Source organism: Aphelocoma coerulescens, chromosome 14 (genome assembly GCF_041296385.1).
Source record: "Aphelocoma coerulescens isolate FSJ_1873_10779 chromosome 14, UR_Acoe_1.0, whole genome shotgun sequence".
Classification (NCBI taxonomy): domain Eukaryota; kingdom Metazoa; phylum Chordata; class Aves; order Passeriformes; family Corvidae; genus Aphelocoma; species Aphelocoma coerulescens.
The window spans coordinates 1,642,801-1,668,097 of NC_091028.1; the positions used below are offsets into that span (position 1 = coordinate 1,642,801).

A 25,297-nucleotide genomic window follows, 5' to 3' on the forward strand; every position below is an offset into this window, starting at 1 on the left:
TCTTTTCAGCAAATTTTCAGTTTTTCTAGGGGAATGTTGCTGTTGGATGTCTTGCTTAGATGCCATGGTCTCAGGCCCTTGGATCTCTTCAGAAGAGGGATCAACACCTTGAGTGGAACTGGAGCTGGTAACAACAACTCTTGCCCCCAGAGAATCCCAGGTTTGGCAGAACAGCGAGTAAGTGTTACACCTGTGTTGAGTTTTGTTTAAATTACAGCAATCAAAGGAAACAAAATGCCTTTGTTGTATTTACCCTCACTTCCAGAGCCAGCAGAAAAGAAGTGAGGAGGCGTTTGGATTGAGGAGAAACACAACCCTCTGCGGGCTCTTCAGTGGGGAAAAAGGCATATCAGAGGAAGGAAAAAGAGAAGGAAATCAGAGAATCACAAAATCGTTTAGGTTGAAGGGACCTTAAAGATCATCCCACCCCCTGCCATGAGCAGGGACACCTTCCACTATCCCAGGGTGCTCCAAGCCTCATCCAACCTGGCCACTTCCAGGGATCCAGGGCAGTTACAGCTGCTCTGGGCACCCTGTGCCAGGGCCTCCACGCCCTCACAGGGAACAATGTGATAGGACAGTGATAGGACAAGGCTTAAGAATGTCTTAAGGCCATTCCCTGTTGTGAAAAGTCCCTCTCTAAACTGAGATGAAATCCAGCTCAAGACTTGGCAACAGAGATTAAAACATGCACTAATCCACCTTCTCCTCTGTAGTGACTGACTGTTCACTGTGTAATGGCTTCCCAAGTGGTGCAGGTGTGTTTGGGGTGGCGTATCCCACCCAGCATCTGGCTGCCTGTCGGAGAAGGTGCAGGTCCCACTCCTGTCCTGCCTGACACCTCTGGGCAGGGGTTGCAAACCACAGGCTTAGCAAAGTCAGATGACCATGTTCGGGTAACACAAGTCCCACTTCACACCAGTCAGCCTCTGCTCTGGTTTGTCTGTCAGTGATAAAACTGCCTGGATGTCCTGCCATCCTATTCTGGAGAGAACAAACCAGGGCAAGGTGTACTGCTGCTGAAAATCTCACCTCCCACCTGCCACTACCCACCCAGGTTCTGGTTATACCTGTCCCTCAAATATAACCCTCCCCATGCCTTCCTCTGCTGCTGCCATGTTTGGGAAGAATGGGATCTACCTGAGAGGACTCTGTCCTGCAGATCACCCAAGGAGCATCTCTTGCTGGGATCTGAGCTCTCCATAGGGAGCTGATTATTCCTGTTTTGTTTGCTGGTTCAATTTATTTTTAGTTGACAGAAACAGCTGTGACGGGGAGAAGAAATGAGGAACAAAAGCTGACAGCATGATTAACTTTTTAACTCAAATTGCTTCTCAATTAAAAGAAGCTAAATATTCCCTGTGCTCCTGGTGCCACTTTTCCATGTTGGCAGCTGCTGTGCTCCCAGGAACATGACACAGTTTCGCGGAGGTGGAGCTGCACTGGAGAAAGGCAGTCCACAGCTGCTCCTCCCTCTGGGGTCACCTCACGGGAGGGGGGGACAATGCATGAGGTGCCAGGCCCAGCATGGCCAGCGCTGTGGGGTGGGCTCGGAGAAGCCATCAGGCTGCCTGAACTCAGCCTCCCCAACCATAAAATGAGATCTCTAGTGAGATTTCAAAGCTCTTCCAACCCCCTGCAAGAATGTGGGTGCAGAGAAGCATCCAGAGTTCATGTTCTAACAATGAAAAGCCCTTGTAAAATCCTCAAACAAATCTCATACGTGCTACCAGGAAGAAACCTCAGCTCTGCTGGGATTGATGATGTTTATTCAAGGTACAACGCTGGGAAAGTTTCCAGCCACCACTAATTGGGGTGCAGTCATTTCATGTCCTACAAAACAAGGGCTCCTGTTCTCACTGCTTTTAAGTCTTGGGAGTCTTAAGACTCACAAAAGTGTTCAGCCGACCGAACTCGATATCTGATTTTCCCTCCATTGCTTGTTTGCCTGCCAGCCTTTTCAATACACCTCCTTATCCCACTCTGCCCTTTGCCATGTGAGGATCAGGGCTTTCCTCTGAATCCTACACTCAGGTTTGAACTTTGACTCCCAATTGTCTGCCTAATTCCCCCTCACCCCCACACAAGGCCAGGAAGGGGCAGGAACAGGGGTGTGCTGGGGAGGGATGGGACAAGGTTGCAGCTCAGGACATCAGAAACAGACTCTGTCCAGGCAGCCCCTGGCTCCTTCCCCCAGCAGGAATCACAAAATGGTTCAGGCTGGAAAAGACCACAGTGGTCTTTTGATCAAATGGTGCCACCTCCCTGCTCAAGCAGGGCCATCCCAGAGCACATGACACAGGATTGTGTCCAGGTGGGTTCTGAGTATCTCCAGTGAGGGAGAGTCCACCGCTGTCTGGGCAGCCTGTTCAGTGCTCACTCATGTGCACAGGAAAGTTCTTCATGTTCAGATGGAATATCCTGTGTTCCATTTTTTGCCCGTTGCCTCTTGTGCTGGGCCCCATGGAGCAGATCCTGGTCCATGTTCTGACCTCTCCCTGCGGACACTGACAGGTATGGATGAGGGCCACTCTCAGCTGTGTGTCCTCTTGAGGCTGAACAGCCCCAGCCCCCTCAGCCTTTCCTCATCAAGGGAGATGCTCCAGTCCCTTCATCACCTTCCCTCTGTGGACCTGCTGGGGCAGGTCCAGAGGAAGCAAGGGAGATGCTGCAGGAGCTGGAACTCTCCTGCTCTGGAGCCAGGCTGGGAGAGCTGCGGGTGTTCAGCCTGGAGAAGAGAAGGCTCCAGGGAGACCTTAGAGCCCCTTCCAGTGCTTAAAGGGCCTTCAAGAGAACTGGAGAGGGACTTGAGACAAGGGCCTGGAGGGACAGGACAAGAGGGAATGGCTTCCCACTGCCAGGGTTAGCTTATTAGGAAGAAATTATTGGCTGTGAGGGAGGTGAGCCTTGGCACAGGATGCCCAGAGAAGCTGTGGTCGCCCCATCTCTCTGGAAGTGTTCAAGGCCAGCATGGACAGGGGTTGGAGCAACTTGGAATAGTGGAAGGTGTCCCTGCCCATGGCAGGGAGTGGAACTGAATGGTCCTTCAGGTCCCTTCCATTCTACGATTCTATACCCGCTCCAGAAGCTTCATGTCCTTACTGTCATGAGGAGCCCAGAACACAGCATTCCAGATGAGCCACACCAGGGCTGCACAGATCCCCTCCCTGACCTGCTGGCAATGCCCTTCACACCCCAGGATCCCCCACCTTGGCCCCAGGACACACGGCTGGTCAGGGGCAGCTGCGACCCCTGGAGCCTTCTCTGCAAAGCTGCTGGCCAGCAGGTCACCCCCAGCCCGGGCTGGGACATGCAATGACCTCCCTGCTGCTTTAGCTCCAGCACAGACACCCTCAGGCACTGGATGTTCAAGCTGGAGATCATCAGGCAGCAATAAGCCCCAAGTGCTCCCCTCAACAGCTCCCTGGGCCAGGTAGCCTCGGCCAAGCATAGGTGACTGTGAGCGACACCGCACCGGCAGGGACAGCTACTGCCGGCTTGGGCCAAGAGAGGAGAAGGGAATCCTGGCCCCCGGCCAGCCCCGGGTAACGAGACCACAGGAACATGGCGACGGCGCCGTGAGGGGAAGCGCTGCGCCCCCGCTTCTCCGCACCGCCCCGCACGGCAGGGGGCGCCGTGCTGCCCGCGCATGCGCGGCTGCGCCAGAGGTTCGAACCGCCAACTGCCCCAATTCGAATTCGCATCCTCACCGACCAATCACAGCGCGCAGGGCGGGCCAGGCCCCGCCCCCGCCGGCCTCCCGGCCAATGACAGAGCCTGCTGTGTTTAAAACAAGTGCGCGCGGGAGGTGGGCGGGGCTGTGGCGCGGCGGGCGGGCCTGGCGGGCGGGGCTCCCGCCGCTCCCGGCGCTCACTGGGCGCGCCCGCGCTGCGAGCGGGGCGTGTCAGCCCCGCAGTCCCCGCCCGCCCCCGGCGCTCCGGTCCCTCCTCCGCCCGTGCCTCTCTCTTGGAGCCGGGCAGGGCGCTGTGTCCGCCCGCTTTAGTCCCCGCGGACGCGCTGCGATGAAGGCGGGCGGTGAGTGCGGATGTGTTCGCGGGCTCCGTGGGTGCTGCTGTTTTCCGCGCCCTTCCGCACTGAGGGGCGGCTCCAGAGCGGGCTCAGCCTGCTGGGCGCCTCCTGAGGAGGTCTGAGGGCGGGGGTTAACGGGATACACCGAGCCCAGGCTGAGGGACCACCGGGACCGGCAGCGGGTGGGGGCCGGGCCGACGGCTGCGCGCCCAAATTCAAACGCGGCGGGGTGGGGGCGGCCCGGCCCGGCCCGGCCCGGCGGGGGCTTGGGGCCGGCTCTGCCCGCGCTCCGCTGCCCGCCAGGGCCGTACCTCAGCCCCTCTGTGACCTCGGGGTCCGTGGCTGTGGCTGGCGACTGAGCGCCTCTGGCCTCAAAGCCAAGGGATCAAGATGTATATTGCGCGTGGAGTAACATCTCGGGCGTGTGAGTTTGCAGGGTGCACAGTAATGTGAAGGAAACCCCGTTCAAAAGTAAGTGGTTTTTACTGTAATGGTGGCTGAACGGTGGTACTTGATTGCCCAGAGCGATTGTGGCATCCACATCCTTGCAGTTGTTCAAACCCACCTGGATGTGGTCCTGCCGCACTTGGCGCGGCCGTTGGACTGGGTGACCCCCAGAGTTCTCTTCCAGCCTAAACCACTCTGGTTTCGTGAAGCAACACATTGGAAATTAACCCCTGCCACTTCCTGTCTGTAGAAATGGAGTTTTCTCTTCACTGAATTGCTCATGTACCCCCTGCTCTCTGTTTGGGTGCTCATATAGGCTGAACTGGCATCCCAGTTTGGGTGTCCTTTTCATTTTCATGGCAATAATACTGCTGAAGATAATACATTTTGTATATATATATGTGTGTGTGGATATATATATATATAAAATATATATTATTGCACTGGAGTAATACTCCAGAAGATATAGGCAATGGGTCTTCCATTGGCACCCCTGGCAGCAACTGCTTGGAAAGATAGGTTTGAGTAGGCTTGGTGGTCTTCCTAATATCTCTGGTTGCGTTCCAGGGACTGCTGTCAGTTGAGAAGGAAAAGTTGGGGCATGGGGGAGGTAAATGAAATGATAACTGTGACAGTTAAGCCATTTGTTACTACTGAGCAGGGACAGCTGAACTGTTTGTCCCTACTAAACATGGTCACAGGAGTCAGGGCTCAGAGGGGCTCTTGGTGAAGAGCACTTGAGCATGAGCCACCCCTTCTGAGTCTCTTGGCTTCATTAACCAATTTGAACAAGCCCTTTCTGCTCTGTGGCTTAGTCTTGTGGCATTATGTGGCACGAGCTATATTTCCCTGGTTAATGTGTTTGCTGTGTCCTGTGCTGCAGTGAAGAGGTGCTCAAGTGAACACCTGTGTATGTGTGTAATACTCTGTAGTACCTTTTTTCCTTGTTCTGCTCCATCACTAACTGAAGTGTCCTGTGTTTTTCTTTTCCAGTGGTTCACTGTAGATGTTCCAGATGTTTTTCTTTCCCTTCAAAGCGAAGGATAATAAAACGGCCTCGAGTCCTGACGTTCTTGAACCTCCCCGAGGATGTCCTGTTTCACATCCTGAAGGGCCTCCCTGCTGCAGACATCCTCTCAGTCAGAGCTGTAAGTGCTGTAGCTCCCCCTCTGCCAGGCACCACTGCTCAGCTCTGCCTTCAGGAGCCTGGACTGCACACGGCTTCTCATGTCACAGTGAGCCTGAAGAAACCCAAAGAGTTTCTGCAGGGTTTAGATTTTTGCTGTCCCAGGAACAGTTTCATTTCTCTCTGCTCAAGTTATGAGTAGCAGCAGTATTTGACTGCTTTTTGTACCTTTTCTGTGGCAATTGTCCTGCCAGATTACTGTGGCTGAACAAATTGGTTTCATTTGGCATCTCTTGCCTTACTGCTTATCAGGCAGGCAACAAGTTAAACATAACTTGTGATTAATTAGTTACTTCTCTAAAATAAGATTGCAGAGACCTGTTCTTCTGTTGGTCCTTTTATTTTGGTAATCATTATTTTGTGTTCCCTCCATGCAGGTGCACTCACATCTTAAATACCTTGTGGATAATCATTCCAGTGTTTGGGCACATGCAAGTTTCCAAGACTTGTGGCCATCTCCAAACAATCTGAGGATGTTTGAAAGGTAAGTTTTAAACATCAAATTTGTCTGGCCTTTTAGAAGAGGTTGTTTGAAGGAAGATTAACTGTTCTAATCAGTCCTCAGTGTAGTTGGGGCATCTGACTTGTACAAAGAGGGGAAATATTTGCTTTAGGAATGAAAAAATGGCTGATTTCAGGTCTAAGCTGCAGCTGGTCACTGCTGTCTCTTTTACCAGAGCAGGACCTATTGCATATACCAAAGTTATTTCTCTTCACAGGCATTAATATTCCAGACTGGAACATAGCACATTCCCTAAAACCTCTTTCTGGTGCTTCCATGTGAATGAACAAGTGAGGTCAGGGGCTCCAGAGAATAATGCTGTTTCTAAATCTGAGTTGGCTTGGTCACTTCTTGTGCAAACCAGTGTATTGAAAAACAGGTGAATTTCAGTAACAAAGTTTGAAAGGGTAATAATAAATCTGCTTTAAAAAGATGGGAAACATCTTTTTATCCATCTGATTTGAAGGGGATCCATTGGTGTCAGAGGTTTCTTTAACAGGTTTAAATGTCATGATAATGGTTTTGCTTCTGACTGTCACCTCTTTTCTTTCTGAGGCAGACCACTATGTGCACATCAGTTTGGGAGGGAGGAACACAAGGGCTTGATGTTTTGATGCATGTCCTTGAGGGCACAAGGACCAAACTGTGGATTCTGGTGCTAGGAAGGATTTCAACCTCAAGTGTCTTCTCTGTTTGCCCTTCAGGGCTGCTGAAAGTGGTAACTTTGAAGCTGCTGTGAAGCTGAGCTTGGCATACTTGTACAACGAAGGCCGTAAGTGTGGGAGTTTGTCCTGGTGCTTTGGGGAACATGTCATAGCACAAGGAAGTTTTACATTGCTCTGCTTAGGCACTTGCCAGGAAGCTGCCAGGTGTTCAGTGATGGGACAGGATAGAGCCTGGGAATTCAGGGTTAGGAGTTATCCTCTGCAAACTTGTGATCAAACTCGGCTACTTTGGTATTGTGATAAATGTATCAAAAGGGTCTGAAAAGTGACAGGAGGAGCCTCCTCGCACAGGGTCCTGGCAAGGCAGTTGGTATTTGCAGAATGAACCCCCCAACTTAGGTTATGTGTTCCTACAGCCTGATTGTAGTAAGATTTTTCTCCTTTAGCAATCTCCATGATTTTTAAGGCTCTAAAGGAAAGAGGCAGTTCAACCTTTTCCTGATTGTTTCCTTGTCTGTCTTGGCCTGACTGAATGCCAAGCAGGCATTGTGAACAAACTCTACTTGATTCCTGGCTTTCTCTCTGGTTCAGTGTCCATCACGGGCCATGGGCGTGCAGAAGTGAACGGAATAAAGGCATCTCACTACTTCAGCTTGGCAGAGCACCTGAATGTGTGTGCAGTGCCCTTTATCTGGCTGTTCATCCGTCCTCCCTGGTCCTTCTCTGGAAGCTGCTGTAAAGCTGTGGTCTACGAGAGCCTCAAGGCAGAGTGTCAGCTTGACAAGGTCAGGTTTCTTTCTGCCCTTGGCTTTACCTTACGTCAGTAACTGTGTCTCATTATTTTGGAAAAAATACTTTTGTTTCCCCAAGGAGCCTCTGAGTGTGGCTCAGACATTTTATTGAACTCATTGCCAAACTGCACATGATAGATCATGAGTGCTGGAGGCCTGTAGCATCTCTTCTGAGAGGTTGTGCTATCTCAGGGATACGAAAACATAGAGAAAAGCAAGGGGGAGGAGTGATTGAAAGATAAACCAAAACTGTAGTCTGGAATTACTAGCAAGAATTGCTGTGGTTTAACAATGCTTTGTCTTGATGCTTTCTTCAGGCTCAGAAAGGATCTATTCTCCACAGCTTGGCTAAGGTCTTGAATTTCTTTGAGGTGAGCATTATTTCTGATGTGATGGGTTTGGGTTTTTTTTTGTGGTGATGCTAATGCTGTTTACCTCGATTAAAAAAAAAATAAATCACCCAGATGCTCTTTTACTCCTCAAGTGGCCCAGGAGTTTCTGTTCTCGTGAGTTTAATTTACTGGTGTTTAAAGGAACATTATTAACTTACTTTATTGAATTGTACAAACAGTGAAATTAATTTTGGCTTAATTATGGGCTTGCAGTATGTTCAGGTCTCAAAGGAGGTCTTCCAGTTGTAGTGCCTAGCAAAACAAAAACTAAAATAAAAAGCCTTCAGTGGCAAGCAAGCCAAACAGCATTTGTCTGGCTGAGGAGAAGCACTGACTGCTCTCAGAGCATGCATCTGCAAATGGCAGCACTGAGTGGATGAGGGAGCATTCCTGAGAGGCTGCCAAGGAATGGATTCTGCTGTGTAGCTTTAGCACAGTATTCTGTAGCTTCTGAAGTGTTGAGGCATCCACTTGTCTGGACAGAAAGAATACCAATTTATGCCTTTTGTTTTCAGGATGAAGGAAAAAAAAAAGAATCCGTTGAAATGCTTGAAGAATCATCAAAACAGGGTTGTTTAATCAGCTCCTACCTCCTTTGGGAAAACAACAGAAAAGCTGCTGTAAGTAGTCATTTTTTGTCTCTAGACAACTTTTACACTAACTTCTGGATCTCTGTTATGTGCAAGAAATGTCTTCAGAAAGCAATTGCTGTTCCTCAGAGCTTACCTTCTTAAACAAGGAGAGTGCTAAGAACTCTCTGAAATGCGCTTTGGTGTCTGCCTGGCTACGAGCAGTTGTAGCCAAGGTGCCACAGAAGTTGCTTTAGTCCAGCTCTGCTGAAGGCTTGGGCACTGCTGGCCAGTGATCCCAGGGCTCTGGGAAACAGGAGGGGGAGGCTCCTGCCTTGTCACTAATAAATCTGCCAAAGCTCTCACCTGGGAATCCTGAGTGACTGCTCTCATTTCCTGTGAGACCTTGGGCAAGAGCTGAAAAAGGGTTCTTCAAAACAGTGATGTCATGATGAGAAACAGACCTGTTGCTGAAATAATGGATGTACCTCCAGGCAGTGTTTTTTCTCTGGATATTGGTGCTACAATGCCTCTGTTTGCTGTGTAAAGGCTGTGGGTTTTTACATCTGTTTGTGTTCCTCTCTGTAGATGTCAGATCCTGGCAGATACCTCCAAAGTCTCAGGAAGCTACGAGACTATGCAGCCAAGGGCTGCTGGGAAGCACAGGTAAGACTGAGTTTTCCCAGAAAAAGAGTCTTTATTTGGTCCTTTCTGTGCTGCCATTGTAAGTTTAGATTTCTCTTTTTAGAAGCAGGACCAGCATTGCTGAGTAATGTCTTTATGTGCACGTCTGTATCTACTCTGCAGATTCTATTCCTTGGGAAGTTACTGCACACCTGTGGCAGAATGGAGTAAAGATGCATCTTTTGATGACTGGCCCTAAATAATCTGTGTGCTCAACATTTAAACAAACTAAGAACTACCAGTTCAAGTAGTTTGTCATGTTCACTGTTTTTAGCAGGAAAATTAGAGGACCATTCTCTGCTGCCCTAGTTTTCATTTGGTAAAATAAGCATACTTTCTTTTGTGTTCTCTTTACTACAGATAGCTTTAGCCAAAGCTTGTGGGAATGGAAACCAACTAGGATTAGAAGCAAAATCTTCCAGGGAAATGGTTTCTCAAATCTTTCAAGCTTCCCTTCCTATCAGCAAGCAAAGCATCTTCACTGTGCAGAAAGGAATGAATGAAATAATGAGGTAGGAACTTGGATCCAGGAGTGAGGCCCCACAGCAGAAACCATTCCTTATTTCCCTCTACATCTCTACATTCCCTCTACAGCTTTTCTGGGCAATCTGTGCCAGGGCCTCACAGGGAAGAATTTCTTTGCAATATCCCATCTAGCCCTGCCATCTGTCAGTGTGAAGCCATTCTCCCTTGTCCAAAGTCCTTATTGGCTCCTTTCCTGAATAAACACCCACAGCAGTGTCACCTGTGTTAGCCTGCCCTTATCTGTAAGTTCCTTATCTTTTTTTTAGGTAGATTTTGATCCATTCTGGTTGCTCTCTCACATGTAGGGCAGCTCCACCAACTTCCCCTTGCTGGCATTCCTTTCCTAAAAAAGCACGTTACCATCCGTGGCAGCATTCCAGCCACACGGGTGTCCCACCATGGCTCTGTAATGGCAATGGGATCGTGGCCCTGTGATCACACACACGTCTCCAGCTCCTCCTGTTTATTCCCCACACTGTGTGTGTTGGTGTGCAGAGAGGGGATGGAGCAGGCAGGTTTTCCAGGAGGGCTGGAAGAGGACCCACCACAGCCACAACCCCACTTGAGGGAGTTGGCTCTTCTCTTGGGAGGCATCTCAGGAACACTCGTCACTGCTCTGCTTGGCCTGGCTCATTCCCCACTTGGGTGTCATGGACTGGGACACCACTTCCCAAGTCCTTCCTTAAGTCCCTCTTCCTGTTCTAGGTATATCCTGGTGGATTGGCTGGTGGAAGTGGCTACCATGAAGGACTTCTCTAGCCTGTGCCTTCACATGACAGTGGGATGTGTGGATCGTTACTTGAAGCTGAGACCTGTACCTCGTGCTCGGCTCCAGCTTTTGGGAATAGCCTGCATGGTCATTTGCACACGGTGAGGGTTCTGGCTGGTGAGCAGGGGTGGTCATTGTGATCATCCAGATTCTTTCCTGCAGCTCAAACTTCTCCCCCAACCCTACCCCTTGCTTGTAATACTGGAAAGACTCTCTGACTTCCCTCTACTTTGACTGCTGCTTAACTGTGTTTACATACAAACGCAGACTCTAGATGAGGCAAAAAAGGTAGTTCCCTGCAGGTTTTTTTCTTATTTAGACACGTGATCATAGCTGTGGATTGCTCTAAATGCACTCCATCAGCAACTGGAGTCTTTGACACCATATCGGCATGAGAAAGCTGGAAAGGAATAACAGCAGCAGTGTTCCATAGCTGAGCCTGTTACACTCAGATGAACTGCAAGGGCTGGTGGAAGATTATCCTTCTGTGTTAATTTCCTTAATATCTTGCATCTCAGCCTAGGAGAGGCTTCATAGATGAAGCATTAGGATCACAGAATCACAGACTGGTTTGGGTTATAAAGGACCTTAAAGATTGTCTCATTCCACCCCCTGCCATGGGCAGGGACACCTTCCACTATCCTAGGCTGCTCCAAGCCCTGTCCAGCCTGGCCTTGGACACTGCCAGGGATCCAGGGGCAGCCACAGCTTCTCTGGGCAACCTGTGCCAGGGCCTCAGCACTCACAGCCAAGAATTTCTTCTGTATTAGGAAGAACATTCCATATTAGGAATGTTCCAGTAGGTAGTTCCATCTTACAGAATGAAATAAAGAGCTGCAATGCTTTCTTTCCTGGTCTACCTGGGAAAGTACCTTGTGAAGTTATTTAACTCTGGTCATTGTGGATGGAGTTATCTGCCATAAGTGCACAAATCCCCTTTCTGCTGGGGCTAACTGGTTATTTAACATTGCAGTTTCATCAGCAAAGAGATGCTGACGATACGGGAAGCTGTGTGGCTGACAGACAACTCCTACAAATATGAAGAGTTGGTCAGAATGATGGGCGAGATCATTTCTGCCTTAGAAGGAAAGATAAGGGTGAGTTTGGCAAGTAGATGTAGTATTTCCCCCCCATTGGGCTGCTAGTCAAGTCAGGCTGTAGCAGTTCTTATCTAAGGAGTTGGGGGTTTCTGTCGGTGTTCTCAATCAGCTGTGGAGCCTGTGCATGTCTCAGAGCATGCAGATACAGAAACCTCTGCCTTCTCTAGAGATTAAAACTTCAGTTTTAAGAAGCCATTTATTCTCTCACTGGAGAATGTTTCAATGTCAGTGTAGTAGTTGAACAAAAAAGCCCCAAACAAACAAAACCCAGCACCTGGAAACAGCTGTTCTAAATGCTTTGTGCTGGTCTTGTATTTCCAACCTCTGTTCTCCTTTCTGCACTAGATGCCCACCATTTTGGACTACAAAGAAGTTCTGTCAAGCATCGTCTCACTGGAGAGAAGAACTCTTCACCTTTACAGCTTCATCTGTGAGCTGTCCCTCCTGAACACGAGCCTCAGTGTGTATTCCCCAGCCCAGCTGGCTGCTGCTGCACTGCTGCTGGCCAAGATGCTGCATGGGCAAGGTAAGTGATCTTACCTCAAGTGGAGCTGCAGCATGGTGTGCCAGTCTGCCTTCTCTTTCTAGGGAGATTTTTTGGGGTGTTAGCTTGTCTTTAGGCAAGATGTCCCAGTCACTTGGCTGGGGGAGGTGGAGAGAAGAGTGGAGAAGAGGAGGACAGGTATAAGAATTCAGAATGAAGAGCTGAGTTCAGCCTGTTTGGCTGTATTGGGCAACCAAGATGATTAGAGGGCTGGAACAGCTCTGCTATGAGGAAAGGCTGGGAGAATTGGGATTGTTCAGCCTGGAGAAGAAAAGCTTCAGGGTGACCTAATTGTGGCCTTCCAGTACCTGAAGGGAGCTGACAGGAGACATGGGCAGAGTCTACTTACAAGGGCCTAGAGATACAGGACAAGGGGGAACGGCTTCCCAGTGCCAGAGGGCAGGGATAGATGAGATATTGGGAAGGAATTGTTCCCTGGGAGGGTGGGCAGGCCCTGGCACAGGGTGCCCAGGGAAGTTGGGGCTGCCCCTGGATCCCTGGCAGTGTCCAAGGCCAGGCTGGATGGGGCTTGGAGCAGCCTGGGCTAGGGGAAGGTGTCCCTGCCCATGGCAGGGGGTGGAATGAAGGGGCTTTGAAGTCCCTTCCAACTCAAACCATTCCATGATTTTCTGATTCTATTTTACCTCTTAATAGCAGTGATGAACTGGAGCATTACCATCAGATGATGCAAGCTTTGTGTTGAAATGACACTGAAGATTTCTATCTTTATGTATAACATCAGTTTGGCAATAAACTTATCCTTGAAGCCAGTTGTGAACATGAACAAACTATGGACAGGCATAAGCTTGCAAAGATCATGATCCTTATCCTGTTAAAAAAAAAGTTGACTGACTACAGAACTACTGCACTTTATGAATATGTAATTCAATACATGAATGTGTACTCTCTTCTCCAGCACACCCCTGGACCAGCCAGCTGTCTGAGTGCACTGGTTTCTCTCAAGAAGACCTCTTGCCCTGTGTGCTGAGCCTCCACCAAAAGTGGTAATGGTTTTGGGACTCTCTGGGGGGGCACATGAGTACTTGGATTGCAGCTCTTCAGATGTGCTGCACCTGTACAGTCAGCCCTTCCCAGTGAAGGAGGGGCCTTTGGGTAACTGACTTGCTCCCCTGCACAAGGCACTAAGATTCACTTCAGGGACAGCTGTTCTATTTCTGCCAGCTGGTCTGGCCCTGGGTCACAAAAAATGGGGACAGAAAAAGAATTAGATGCTCACATGCTCAGAAGCCACCAGGTGTCCTGACGAAGCTGCTGAAACACCAACTCCCTTACACAGCACTGAGGGGCACAGAGGGAAGTACCTAACTTGGCAGGTTTTCTTAACATTGTTTCATAGAATCTGTTCTAAGATGGGGGTTTTAATCTTCCTTTCCAGTTTCCACGATGATGTCCCAAAGGACTATAGGCAGGTGTCCCTAATGGCAGTGAAACAGCGATTTGAAGACGAGCGCTATGAAGAAATAGGCAAAGAACAGGTGGGTGAGTTGTGGCTGCATCTGCTGCTGCCTGACACCCAGAGCAGAGCTGCTGCCCCATGGCAGGCTGTGTGAATACAGTGGCAGTTTAAAACTTGACTTGCAGGGACTCTTAACTGATGTTCGAGTGCTTGTGGGAAGAACTTGCTGGGACAGATTTCTCCTAGAAAATAAATAGCCTCCTTCTGGCTATTTAGTTCTTATGACAATCTCATGGTCTAACTCTTACAGGCACTTTGATTTTTTTTTTTAATCTATTTCTTTATTTAATATTTTAGGTTATGAGTTACAGCCAGCTCTGTTCATTGTTGGGTGTGAAACAGGAGGACCCAGCACCCAGTCCCTTGCACAGGAATGTGGTGGAAATCCAGACTTTTCTCAGCTCTCCCTCTGGAAAGAGAGCTAAAAGGTGAGTGTAACTCATGGCTGTCAGTGGCTCTGAAGATCAGTCCAAGGCTTTCTTCCTCTCTGGTACCCTGAGGTTTCATTCCTAAATACAATAAATTTTCCTGTCACCATCCTGACATACCTATTTAAAAGAGCTAGAAAAGACTTGGCTTTTAACGTGATTTCTGGGGTTTTTTGCTACAGAAGGAGGGAAGACAGCATTCAGGATGACAGAGGCAGCTTTGTGACTACACCCACAGCAGAGCTGTCCTCCCAGGAAGAAAGTCTGCTGGACAACTTCCTTGACTGGAGTTTAGATTCCTGCTCTGGTTATGAAGGTGATCAGGAAAGCGAAGGCGAGCGAGAAGGAGATGGTGAGCAGTTTATTCTTAGAAAAAGCAGCCAAGAAGATTAAACTTGTCTTTTCATTTTTGCTTAAAACTGTTTCTCAGGCACCAGATGCCTGAACTTTCAGCTGAAGACCAGTTGGAAAAACTCTTCCCCTTCCCCGTGGTTATAATTGTTAAACTCTCTCAGAGGTATCTATCTGTTCTTTCTCTGCACTGCTTCAGAACATGATGATGGGTTTTGTATTTGCTCAGCATTTCAAAGTCAGGCTGTTTGCAGTGCACCAAATGTGATGAACGAGCCACTGTCTTAGAAACACTAATTAGCTGTTGGGTTTTGCTGACCCTGGGGCTGGCTGCTCATTTTCTAACAGCTTAGTACCTGTTCAAATAGTCTGAGGGAAGAAAAGATGCTGTGTGAGCAGACAGAAGGTTGACTCTTGCTTGGCTTTTCTCTGCTTGACTCTGTGCTGAGCGCCTGCTTGGTGTTGGATTGGGACAAACTAAGGTTTCTCTTCTCCCATCCTGCAGTGACCAGCCCCAGTGGGATCCTGGATGTGACAGTGCTGTACCTGGACCCTGCAGAGCACTGTGCCCAAGACTCCAGTGATGAGGACAGCCTGCCTGGGGAGTGGGATGGCTCCAGGGCACCCCACAGGGAGGGAGAGTTGCCAGGGGCATATCTCACCCCAAGGAATCCCAACCCAGAGGGGAGCTCAGGCTATTCTTCTGTCAACACTGCCAGTCCTACATCTTCTGTCGAAGGCAGCCCTGGAGCTCCTCCCAAACCTACCTCAGCACTGCCCCACAGCAATGCCATGAACAGGGAGCCATGCCAGCCCCATTACCTGCACAGGAGGCAAGTCAAGAGAAAAAACATGGCAGAACACACTGAAGAAAGGCTGAACTTGGGCTTCTTAAGCCTCTGATTTCTTCATGCTTTTAACTTTTCCAGGATTCCTGGAAACTGTATTTCTGTTGCAGTCATACAGGGATGGTAGTGAATAATTGTAAATACCTCCAAAAGAACAACCCCCTTCCCTTCAACCTTGTCTATCTTGTACATCTGGGCTATTTCCTCCCTTCACAGCTGCCTTTTTACATATCCCCTGTTGTCTCATCCTCTGCTAACTAAGGTTCTGCTCTCTCTCTAAAACTTTACAGCCCAGTTGTCATCCCTCTTAGTGACAGACCTGTCCTGTCCCTTGCTTCCTCTGAGGCCTGGCACTATGAATGAAATGAATTGACATTGGTTCTCAAGTTCCTGAATGTAACACTATGCTTGAACTCTTCCACTTGAAAGACCTATTTTGAGGTTGTGCTGCCTTTTTACTCTGTCCAGGTCTCCCTCAGCTCCCTTCTCTTACTTGTCTATGGCATTTGCTGCACTGATACAAGATTTTTATTGAAAAACCCCAGAGGTAAATGAAGGCTCACTGCAGGTCTGAGCTGCTCTCTCACCTACCTCTCACATGGTTTAAACCTCATTTGCCTCTTCTCTTGTTGCCATATTTTCCTCACCTGAAAAATCCTTCTGTGCCTTAACACATAGTGAACATTGGAATACCAAGGTACAAGACTTCAAAAAGATGTCACTGAAGTTAACACTGGAACTGGACTCCAGGACTCTTTTAGAAGTTACTGTGGCATTGGCAACAGTTCAGATACACACAGTGTAGTGAGTGTTTACTGTCTGTTTTTTTATAAATCATTTTGTTAATAGAGATGGGTCCCGGTCTTCCTTCCCCTCATTCCCTGGCCTGAGGCTTGGAGAACTGCTGGGATGAGGTCAGGGTTTAGCCCTGAGCTGAGTTCTAATGGTTAAATTGCAGTGGCACTGCCTGAAGGCTATTTACACAAATCTCACAAGGAGCACAGGCCTCAAACCACCCTCACAACCCTACAGGAGCCCCAGAAAGGCCTTGAATGTGCCAAATAGCCAACAGCAGCCTTGGGTACTTGTCCACAAAGTTTTATTACAAAACCATGTACTGCCACTCTCGTTCAAAAAAGAAAATCCCTGATTCGGTTTCCTGGCTCCTGGTGGCTCCACTGCAGTTCTCCAGCTACTTCCCCTGAGCTGCCATGTAGGAGTGTCTTCACATTAACTTGGTACAGCAGCAGCTCAGACTTCAGCACTGGGTCACATTAACATGGGAAGAAAACGCTTATAAAAAACCTCTCTCATTCTAAAACTGGTAAAAGTTAAAATGTATCTGGGAAAGGCCTCACTGCAGACAGCTCTGAACTCTTCTTGTGCAAGTCTTCTTGATCTGAAAAAATAAAAGCAGAGAAGGGGAAGATGAATCAGTTTACACTCATTCCCACCAAGAGGAAATTAGGTGAAGAGTTGGCTCTGTGTTCCTGCTGCTGGATGCAGAGCCTTGACTGATGCAGCCCTGCACTAAAACCGTATCTGGTTCTGTATCAAGCCTCACTCTTGGAGGTGCCTCATGGCTAAAACAGCACCTGGGCTTGAGAACCACCACTGCCTCAGGGCTGAGGCACTAAAACCAGAACTACAGGCTGCTTTCTGAGAGAGAAAATCAAAAAGTACAGCCCAGAGCTTCAGATTTAAAAAAAGAAAAAATTACCAGGATGGCATGAGTTTGCATCGCCTCCCCAGCCCTGCAGCCCCCTTCAGCCTTCAGTAACCCTTGTTGTATTCCTTCATGAGCAAGTATTTCCAGAAAAACTTGAGGAAACATAGCCTGGCTTTGTGTAGCACTGGACTGGTTTCAATAGGGAATGACAGGAGGAGCAGGTTGGTCTCAGCTGGAGCGATGTCACAGCCCCGCCTGCTCTGCCCTCCCCTGCCTGTGGCAGCACAGGGCACACGCAGCAGCTGCCAGCACTCACCTAGGGCACTACTTGGACATCCACAGAGTCATAAGCTGAAGCTTTCATCTTTTCCAGTGCCTTCCCAAAGAGCTGCCGCAGGGCTGCATAGTCAGGCTTCTCCTCGTACTCCAGTGCCATCACCTGCTCCAGGTAGCTCTCCAGGCCATCTGCAAAGAAACAGACTCACACTGGAGCAGCACAGGAACTCCAGCTGCCAAATGGGCATTTCAGGCTGCTTGTCCTACGGCCAGCTCACCCACCCTCCCAGGCAGCTGCACAGAGAGGAAAACCAAACCACAGCTAATACAAAGCTCAAAGACAGAATCACAGAATTACAGAATAAAATAGAATCACCAGCTGGCTTGGGTTGGAAGGGACACCTTGAAGCCCATCTCCTTCCACCCCCTGTCATGGGCAGGGACACCTTCCACTAGCCCAGGTTGCTCCAAGCCTGTCCAACCTGGCCTTGGACACTTCAGGCATGGGGCAGCCACAGCTTCTCTGGGCAACAAAATGGGATGGGGAAGTGACCTCTAGCCCCAGATGCTGCATTTCTAAACCCACCAGCACACCTGTCCCTTCAGCAAGGTTCATGAAAGCAGATCATGGGAAGCAGCCCTTGTTCTCCTGTACAAGAGAACAAGGGATTTGTTCCCAGCCTGCCAGATAATTGATGCTGGTCACCATCACCATTAAAAGCCACTCTGGACCAGCAGCCCAGCAGAGAAAGTTCTGGCTTCAGGCACAGTCAGTCCTCCATCCCTGAGTCCCATTGCCACTGAGAGCAAGCCCATACCTGGAATGGATCTCTGCCTGAAGCACAGTCGGAGAAGGCATCTCACATCCTGTCTGTACCTGGAATAGTCAGCACAGAGTCCTGTCAGGTGAGAAGCAATGGACCAGGCGCCTGAGCACCTGGCTTTGACAACAGGGACAAAAAAAATCCCCGGAAGGCTGAATTCAGATGGCCATGTTCTGGATGAAGCAGAACTTGGGGTTCACCAAACACCCTGGGGCCAGGCTCAGCCTTGGCTGCAGGATTTACCACAGCCCAACAGTGTATCATGACCGGGGGATTTCAGTCACAAACCCCCCTTGCTGCTTTCTGCTGAGCATTTCCCAAAAGAGTAGATGACTTCTCCTACCTTTCTTTCTGTTCCACCACAGCTCCTACTTTGTCCAGCTCATCAGACCAAGGCAAAATGCCACAGAGCCATTTCAGAAGACAGTAGCCCAGAGATTCCAAATCACTCCGTCGAGATGGTCCTGATGGGAAGCACGAGACATTCACATGTCACTCATGAAGGGGCAGAAGTAAAGAAATCCAAGAGCTTCATGAGGATGTGCTCTGGGATATCAATACTCCTGGGAGCCTGCTAACTCAAATAGTTTAGGAATCACCTCCCAGCCTCTGAGGGAAGATTTCCTGAACACTGTGAAAGAGCAGTCACATCCCAGCCAGGAGAAGGATGGAATTTGGCACAGGCTGCCCAGGGTAGTGTGGAGTCCCCATCCCTGGAGGGATTTAAAAGTCATGTAGATGTGGCACTTGGAAAGTTGGGTTAGTGGTGACCTTGGCAGTGCTGGGTTTACAGCTGGACTAAATGATCTTAAAAGGTATTTTCCAACCAAAATGATTCTATGATTTAAATGCCCTTCCAGCTCTCATTGCTTCAAGGTCAGAGCACAGCCTGCTGCAAATCTGTTTTGGGCAGGGATCCAGTCTGGCTTGAAACAGATCCCTGCTAAGCCAGCACGAAGGGCTGTTTTCTATTCCCCACACGCCTGCAGCAGCCAAGGCTCCAGATGGAGCAGGAACATCCCTGCTGCAGTCACTGAGTGACCTGGCAAGTCCCAACACAGCAGCCATCAGGAGGCAGGAGTGAACAGCCCAAACAGGAACGCAGTTTCTGATGCATGTGAATGCCTGGAAAGCAGCAGTACCAGCAACACCAGCGAGGAGCCCCAGCTCCAGGGCACCACCACAGGAACAGCTCCAGCACGTGTCACAAACCCAGACCCACCTGCGCCCTTGTGGCTGTCCAGGCTGATGAACTCCACCGTGCCCTCGTGAGGGGTCCTGCTGCCCTCGCGCCGAGCCACGTGCTTCCCCCCGGGGCAGTACCGGAACGCGAAGCCATAGCCAGCAAGGGTCACCTGCAGGGCAGCACAGAGCACCCACCTGAGTGAGGTGCAGCCCCCAGGGCTGCCCCACAGCCCCTGCCTGAGCACTGCCCAGCCTGCTCTGCTGCCCTGCCCAAGGCAGGGACCTGGGGGCTCCCTTATCCCGTATCACAATCCCACCTCCAGTGCCCTTCCCTGGCAGCACTGCTCCTGTTCCCTACCTGTGTGAGGTCTGCTGGGTTCAAATAGATGTTCTCAGCAGTGATGTCCCCATGCACATACTCATTCTCATGAATGTACTCCAGGCAGTCTAGCTGGGAATAAACAGGGGAAGCATATCAGATCCATGCAGGCTCCTGCAGCACCCTGGCTATCACTGAGCTGGACCTTCCCCAGCTCCCTGCAGCCATGGGGAAGAGCACTAAAAACACCACATCTCACAGCCTTCAAGTTCAAAGGTCAGGTTTTAGTCATTCTTATCCCAAATTCCTTCAAGGTGACACAGTGCTGAAAGGATGCTACTAAAGTTTACAGGAGGCTTGAAAGATGCTCCTTAGACACCCCACCCAAGCCTCTGGAGGAGCTTTAAAACACCTCTGGGAGATCCAGAAGGAAGTTAGAAGTATCTTCTGAAAAAGTCTCTTAGGAAGGATTGGTTGTCCACATACCACACGAATTGCAATCTGAAAAGCTGCCTTCTCCCTCAGCAGGTGCAGGCCATCGCTCAGGACCAACTGAAGAGATCGTCCCAAGTCAGAGAACACCAAAAACCTGCAGGAGAAAAGAGCTTTGCACATGGCAGTACCTGCCTGGTTTGGAAACCCTGCAACACTTGTCAAGTGATCCACTGGACCCCACTTCGACTCCAAGCTGACCTGGGCAAACACTTTCTTGACTTTTGGTAAGAGAAAACTTCTTATAAAGGAGACAGATGTGCTTGTCATGAGCTGCAGACACACAGCCTGAGTCTCCCCTTTGTGTTAAGTGTCAAGGACCAGAATAAGGTGTCCCCTGTCCTGAGCAGCAAAAGCAGTAACTTCACCAGCAACACAAGGACTGAAGGAAACAAAGTAATGAGAGACAAAGCATTTAATAAATGATAGGAGCAGTGCCTAAGGTCAGGAGCCCAGGGGACAATGACAAAAGGACTAGCAGACAGCAAGCAGAGGAGAGGGAAAGCCAGAGATGCTCAGGCAGCCCAAGAGCTCGGTCATCTCACCTGTAGCTGTCTGCATGCAGTCCAAAGCCAACGCAATTGGGGATGCCCAGCAGCGGCACGGAATGCCACCTCTTCCACTTCTCCACTACAAGGGGAGAGAAGAGGACAGTGCAGCAGATGCTGCTGAGGAGCTCCAGGAGGAAGGAGTTAGGGATGCTCCTCCTCTGAAGGTCTGCTCTGCCCTCAACAGCTGACAGTGGGAAGCCTCTCATGCTGACTCTGTCCCCAGAATTCCAGTCTGATGTGGGGGAGTATTGGCATGTCAATGCATATAGCACTGTAGAGCAAGAATGGAACGGGGAAGATTCTGGGAATACCAGAGCAGGCTAAGGCATGGGATTGCTACAGGGCTAGGGAAAACAAGGAGAGGGGGGAGGGGGGGGGGAATGGACAAGCAGATTTTTACAGTTCTCCTAGAAGTGTAGATTTGACATAAATTCCTCCATCCCCCCTGCCCACATTCTCTGGGCAGCTTTGTTCTTGCTCAAGTTTTGGGATCAATGGAGTTGATACCAGAGAGCAGCTGACAGAACCACCCATGGAAGAGGGACAGGAGAGTGAGCCAAGGTGAGTCAGGCTGCAGAGCTGGACAGCTCCCAGACACATCAAGACAGAGTGAGGATAGTGAGAAAGCTGTGCTCATACTGCACTGTCCTACAGCACACAGACTGCTGGGAGAACTGGCACTGACCGAATCCTCAGCACTCTGGCACTAACTGAGCAGGGGATTCATTTATCCTAGCCTGGCCTAGGAGATTCACATAACTGTTGAGAGAGGAATGCCAGTTATCCTTAGTCCTTGCCCTCCCAAGAAGCACCAACCTGTGCCTGCCTTGGCAGCTCGCTGGAAGAAATTCTGTTCATTGTAGATCCTCCCATCTTTGGTATCCTAAAGGGAACAGGAAGGAGGAGCGTTACTTCAGCCACACACATCCTGCTGGAAAGGGAAACTTGGGTAAGATTTCTACAAAACATTCACTACTCATTTTAAGGAAAGCAAAGATCAACTAACAGAGCTGAGAACAGAGCTCAGGTGTCTTGGTTCCCTATTTAATGCTGCCCCTAACAACCACATAAACTCTGAGCATCAGCACAGAGCAGGGGAGGGGCCATCTCAGGCTGGGCCTTTCCAGCAGCCCATTTACAGCTGTCTGAGGGTTAACAACAGCCAGGCAGTGCAGCCCAGGCACAGCATGGAGAGAGCTCTGATCCCAGAGCTCTTACGTTAAAGGGAGCCAGACATGATCTCAGCCACAGCAGGGATGAGGGTATTTCTACAACTGTTGAGGCAAGCCTCAACAGAGAGCTGTAATATCTATTCTAGCTGTGAGAAAGTGAGAGAAAAAAGTCTGCCTTTGTAACATTTGAGATATTGCTGTCATCGAGTGACCTCAACTGCACACAGTTTACACTCAGTATGGCTGTGCCTACACACACATATCTACCTATTCCACACTAACTCAGAACAGCAGCTATCATGCATGGGAGAAAGCAGCAGTGTTATATTCCACCTGGTTTGATGCAAAACTGGTATCAAAGGTAGCTGGAGGAACAGCAGGCTCCCGACAACAGAGACCACGTCCCAGAGGGTATTTTCACTCTGCATCCTGCCTGTGAGCCCATGTGGGCCATCAAACCCCAGAGCCAAAATGCTCTCATGTGCCATATCACACTCCACAGTGCTCAGCAGACCACCGAGCAGCCAAAAGGTGCAAAACAGAGAAGCTGGGAGTGTTGCCTACAGAAGTGATTACACTTTCCCACCTACTGGTTTTAGTTTTGTGGCACTTAGCAGATTTTTCTCATAAACACTGTATTCCTTCTCCATCCTCTTACATGTCTCCTCTGACAAAAGGCAGAGGGATTATCTGAGTGCCTGCAAGAGCCCCACAGAGCCCTAAGTCAGCACTGGCCCTCCTACAGACCAGCAACCCCCAAGAGCCACAGCAGACAAGAAAACAGTCTTTCAGCTCTGGTTTGTGAGCTACTGAAAATCAATCAACTGAATTCCCACCACAGAACTGGAAATAACACATTTCTGGAGAACCCAAGGTACTGACAAGTGCCTGGAAAGCTGGCTCAGAACTCCAACTATAATTCCTATTTGATTTCAAAGTGTGCTCTGGCTTCACACAGTGTCTCCATGCTGGCTCTCACACAGCCTCAGCACAGCACCAAATTCCAACCTCTCCAGTTTCCCCAGACTTCAAGAGGGTGTGTGCACACCTGCCAGAGAGGAGAAAAGTTGGTCTGATATTCCTGAATTACACCACCAAGTTCACTTCTGCAGGTTCCTGAGCCTGGTTGATCAAAGCAGCAACCTCCTGTGACTAAGGCTTTGGGGTTTTTTTAGTCCTTGTATCCATTTTCTTCATACCTTTAGAAAAGCCAACTGGTACTGAAACCCCAGCACAATACCATCAGGGGGTTGTATGCATCTCCCTAGCAGGGGCCTCTCTGACCACTCTGTCCAAATTCTTCAGATACTCTCAGCCAAACAGGTCCACACACAGTACTCTATGCACTATTCCTTACCCAAACAGATCAAAACTCACAAGTTTGAGGGAGTAGCTTTGCTTTTGAGGACAGGTTCCAGATGCTGGCTGCGCTGTGGAAGGATGGAACAGATGTGGTTACAGGAGCATCAAAAAGAGGTTTTGCATCATTGAATGCAGCCTGTGCAGCTGGATTTACTCATCCTCTGCTTCTTTCCCTTGAGCTTTGCAAAGCAACCTCTGTGACAGCGCCTTCCCAGATCACTACAAAATAGTTCTTACCTTGTTCCAGGGGCTCAGCACCCTGACATGCTGTGAGTGCAGTTCTGCTTAAGTCACAGAAGCATCGGGGCATGGCTACAGTATGGAGGTGCTTTGAGGGCTATATAAAGAATAGATCATTAGTAGAACCTCAAAGGCATCTCCAAATTTATTTGCTGAGCATTCCCTCCAGCTCACTCCATGGTTTTGACAAATCTGTGAGGGATGCCAAGTCCCTCTGCTCTGTATGGATGTTAGAGTTGTATGTGGCCTCCCTTCTCCAAAAGGATTTGCACCCGTGACTTGGCCTCAGGGCAGTTCCTCTTCTCTTGCTCTTAGACCAAGTGCTATCCACAGGTTACCTGCGGCTCATCACCTAAAACCTTGAGACAAACCTATTTCTATAAGAGCACCCTTCACTTTTGATTTTCCTTTTTATCACATCTTTTCAAACACATAGGTGGATGCTCAGGCTTTATTATGCAACAGCTTGAATAATGAAAAAGAAAGTAAAGCCAAATATCAGGCAAAACTTGGTAATGGAGAAAATTCCTCTTGGGCAGTTTCCAAATTAACAAGAGAGAAGAAGATCAAAAACTCCCCTTTGGAAGTTTACAAACAGACTGAAAAGATCAGCACTCACTAAATGGCTGAGAAGCAGCCTATGTGGTGTAGTTGCTTTCTTTGGCCCCAAAACAGGCTGAGAATTGACATTTAGTGGGTACTGACACCCCTTACAGCACAGGAACTCCTGCACATTACCACCAAATAGTTTTTTGACCTTAAAGAACAGAAAGAGGAAGTGTGGCCCCAAGGATGCACACTTCATCGTAACAGAGCAGCCTGGCCTCGGCTTGATATTATGCTGGTGGCAGAGTGGCTGACAGGCAGATGCCCAGTGAGGAACGGCTGGAGCTGTGCCAGGGAAGGTTTAGGTTGGATATCAGGGAAAGGTTCTTCCCCAGAGGGTGCTGGGCACTGCCCAGGCTCCCCAGGGAATGGGCACGGCCCCGAGGCTGCCAGAGCTCCAGGAGCGTTTGGACAGCGCTGCCAGGGATGCCCAGGGTGGGGTTGTTGGGGTGTCTGTGCAGGGCCAGGAGCTGGACTCCAGGGCACTTGTGGGTCCCTTCTGATTCAGGATATTGTATGAATTGTATGAATGCCGGATCCTGCGAGCCTGTGGGTCACTGCCAGGCCGGCGGACACCGCAGCGTCACCGGCTCTGGGGGTTTCGGGATGCTCAGACAGCCGTCGCCGGACCCAGAGCCGGGCACGCCCCCCTCGCCTCCTGGCCCCCGCCCGCCCGCCCCGGGCCCCACAGCACCTTCGTACACCAGCCCGCGGCCGTCCTGCTCCAGCAGCCGCACCAGCCTCCACCGCCGCCCGCCCTGGTCCGTCAGCACCGTGTCCACCGGGAGCGGCCGGGCCGGGCCGGGCCGGGGCTTGCGGGGCGAGCGGGGTCCCAGCCGGACCGCGGCCGCCCGCGGGGAGGGGGAGGCGACGGGGCTGGGGGCCGGCGGCGGGCTCGGGGCCGGCGCTGCGGGCTCGGTGTGCTCCTCGGGCAGCGCGGGCAGCCTCCCGCCGCAGGCCGGGCAAAAGCGGAACGCGGGCTCCACGGCGAGCCCGCACTGCGGACAGAACCGGCTGGGCCTGCGGGACACGGATAGCGTCAGCGCCCGCCCGCTGCCCCGCTTCCACCGCCCCGCTCCCGCCGCCCCCGGCACCTCGGGGAGCCGCCGGACGCCTCCGCCCGCGGCCGCTCCAGGCTCGGTGTCCCTGCCCCCGGCCCGCGCCGCCCGCGCGCCCTCCGGCCCGACATGGCACCCCGGGCCCGCCCGCCCCACCGCGCATGCGCCCGCCGGCGCCGCGCCTCGGCCTGGCAGGACAGCGGGGCTGCGGTGGAGCACCGCGGGTCTGAGGGGAT

At 50.4% G+C, this 25,297-nt stretch overlaps 2 protein-coding genes across 3 annotated transcripts; one reads left to right on the plus strand and one right to left on the minus strand.

Annotated features, from left to right (window-relative positions):
- Positions 1 to 3,957: 3,957 nt before the first annotated feature.
- On the plus strand, positions 3,958 to 16,155 carry CCNF (cyclin F). 2 transcript variants are annotated; one of them, XM_069029615.1, is made up of 17 exons: positions 3,958 to 4,035; positions 5,470 to 5,624; positions 6,040 to 6,146; positions 6,869 to 6,936; positions 7,421 to 7,614; positions 7,938 to 7,991; positions 8,528 to 8,632; positions 9,170 to 9,247; positions 9,626 to 9,777; positions 10,496 to 10,660; positions 11,533 to 11,656; positions 12,005 to 12,185; positions 13,120 to 13,207; positions 13,600 to 13,699; positions 13,978 to 14,108; positions 14,291 to 14,460; positions 14,965 to 16,155. In XM_069029615.1, the coding sequence occupies exons 1-17, from the start codon at positions 4,023 to 4,025 to the stop codon at positions 15,360 to 15,362; spliced, it is 2,283 nt and encodes a 760-aa protein (XP_068885716.1). In that variant the 5' UTR covers positions 3,958 to 4,022; the 3' UTR covers positions 15,363 to 16,155. The 2 variants fall into 2 exon arrangements, with proteins under 2 accessions (XP_068885716.1, XP_068885717.1); XM_069029616.1 differs by lacking the exon at positions 3,958 to 4,035 and adding an exon at positions 4,347 to 4,500.
- Positions 16,156 to 16,389: 234 nt separating this feature from the next.
- On the minus strand, positions 16,390 to 25,205 carry VRK3 (VRK serine/threonine kinase 3). The gene is made up of 12 exons (XM_069029617.1): positions 25,098 to 25,205; positions 24,698 to 25,023; positions 23,173 to 23,225; positions 21,440 to 21,506; positions 20,618 to 20,702; positions 20,067 to 20,169; positions 19,620 to 19,712; positions 19,299 to 19,431; positions 18,420 to 18,540; positions 18,071 to 18,129; positions 17,293 to 17,441; positions 16,390 to 16,706 (listed from the first exon to the last, which is right to left on the minus strand). The coding sequence occupies exons 1-11, from the start codon at positions 25,190 to 25,192 to the stop codon at positions 17,293 to 17,295; spliced, it is 1,284 nt and encodes a 427-aa protein (XP_068885718.1). The 5' UTR covers positions 25,193 to 25,205; the 3' UTR covers positions 16,390 to 16,706.
- Positions 25,206 to 25,297: the final 92 nt, after the last annotated feature.